Raw genomic sequence first — 889 nt, forward strand, 5'->3', positions numbered from 1 at the left:
GTGAATCGTCGCTGCTCGGAACGTCGCGGGCCGGCATGTATTTCGTCTCGAATAGCGGCGAGCTCTTGTTGGAAGGTCGCCGTGAGCTGTGCTATCTGCGTGCACAGCTGTGCCTCGAGCTCGCGCATTTCTTTCGACGACCGTGCGGCGGGACCCGCAGAGGCCTCGACTACCTGTGCGCGAGGACCCAATGCTTCGGCGATGGTGTCGGCCATCTCGGCCACTCGGTCGAGTTCGACGTCTCGCTGCCTCGACAGGACGACCTGCATGCTTGCAGGGAGCCGTCCTAACCACAGGGTGCGCAGTATCGCCTCTGACACGGCTGCTCCTCCCAAGGACCGCAGGTGACGTAGAAATTGCGACGGTTTTCGGTCGCCCATCTCCTCGTGCTCGAGGAGTCGACGCGTTTTCAACTCCTGCGACGCGCCGATGCGTTTGATCAGCTCTACCTTGAGCTTGGTGAAGGGCTCGGCTGAGGGGTTCAGGATGATATCCCGTACTTCGGCCGCATATTCTGCATTGAGGGCACCCAAAACATACCCGAACTTGGTGGATTCGGCTGTAACACCGCTCGCGTCGAGGCTCCTCTCGACCATCGCGAACCACAACTCGGGGTCGGTCGGCGAAAACTCCGGTATTCTCACCGCGACGCGATTGACTGCCGGTGCGGGTGGAGTTGCCATCGTAGCACGTGAATATCCGGGAAAAGAAAATGTCAATAACCAAGCCTATGTCACCACTATTATCCACTATCACCAGACCACGAATGAAATGCGGCTGCAAAATTCGTGTCGTTCACTTCCAGGGATCACGTCGGGGTCACCAATGTGGAAGTGGGAACAGCAGTGGAAGGAACGTTTAACTCGGTTTGACTATACTTAATTTATTG

The 889-nt window shown here is 57.3% G+C and overlaps 1 protein-coding gene across 1 annotated transcript; it reads right to left on the minus strand.

Moving 5' to 3' along the window:
• Positions 1-173: 173 nt before the first annotated feature.
• LOC144477829 (uncharacterized) lies at positions 174-683 on the minus strand (the record flags this gene model as incomplete). The annotated part of the gene is made up of 1 exon (XM_078195568.1): positions 174-683. A coding segment is annotated over exon 1 (510 nt), but the record flags the coding sequence as incomplete, so codon positions are not given.
• Positions 684-889: the final 206 nt, after the last annotated feature.

The sequence above is a fragment of the Augochlora pura genome, unplaced genomic scaffold (assembly GCF_028453695.1).
Source record: "Augochlora pura isolate Apur16 unplaced genomic scaffold, APUR_v2.2.1 APUR_unplaced_4179, whole genome shotgun sequence".
Classification (NCBI taxonomy): Eukaryota; Metazoa; Arthropoda; class Insecta; order Hymenoptera; family Halictidae; genus Augochlora; species Augochlora pura.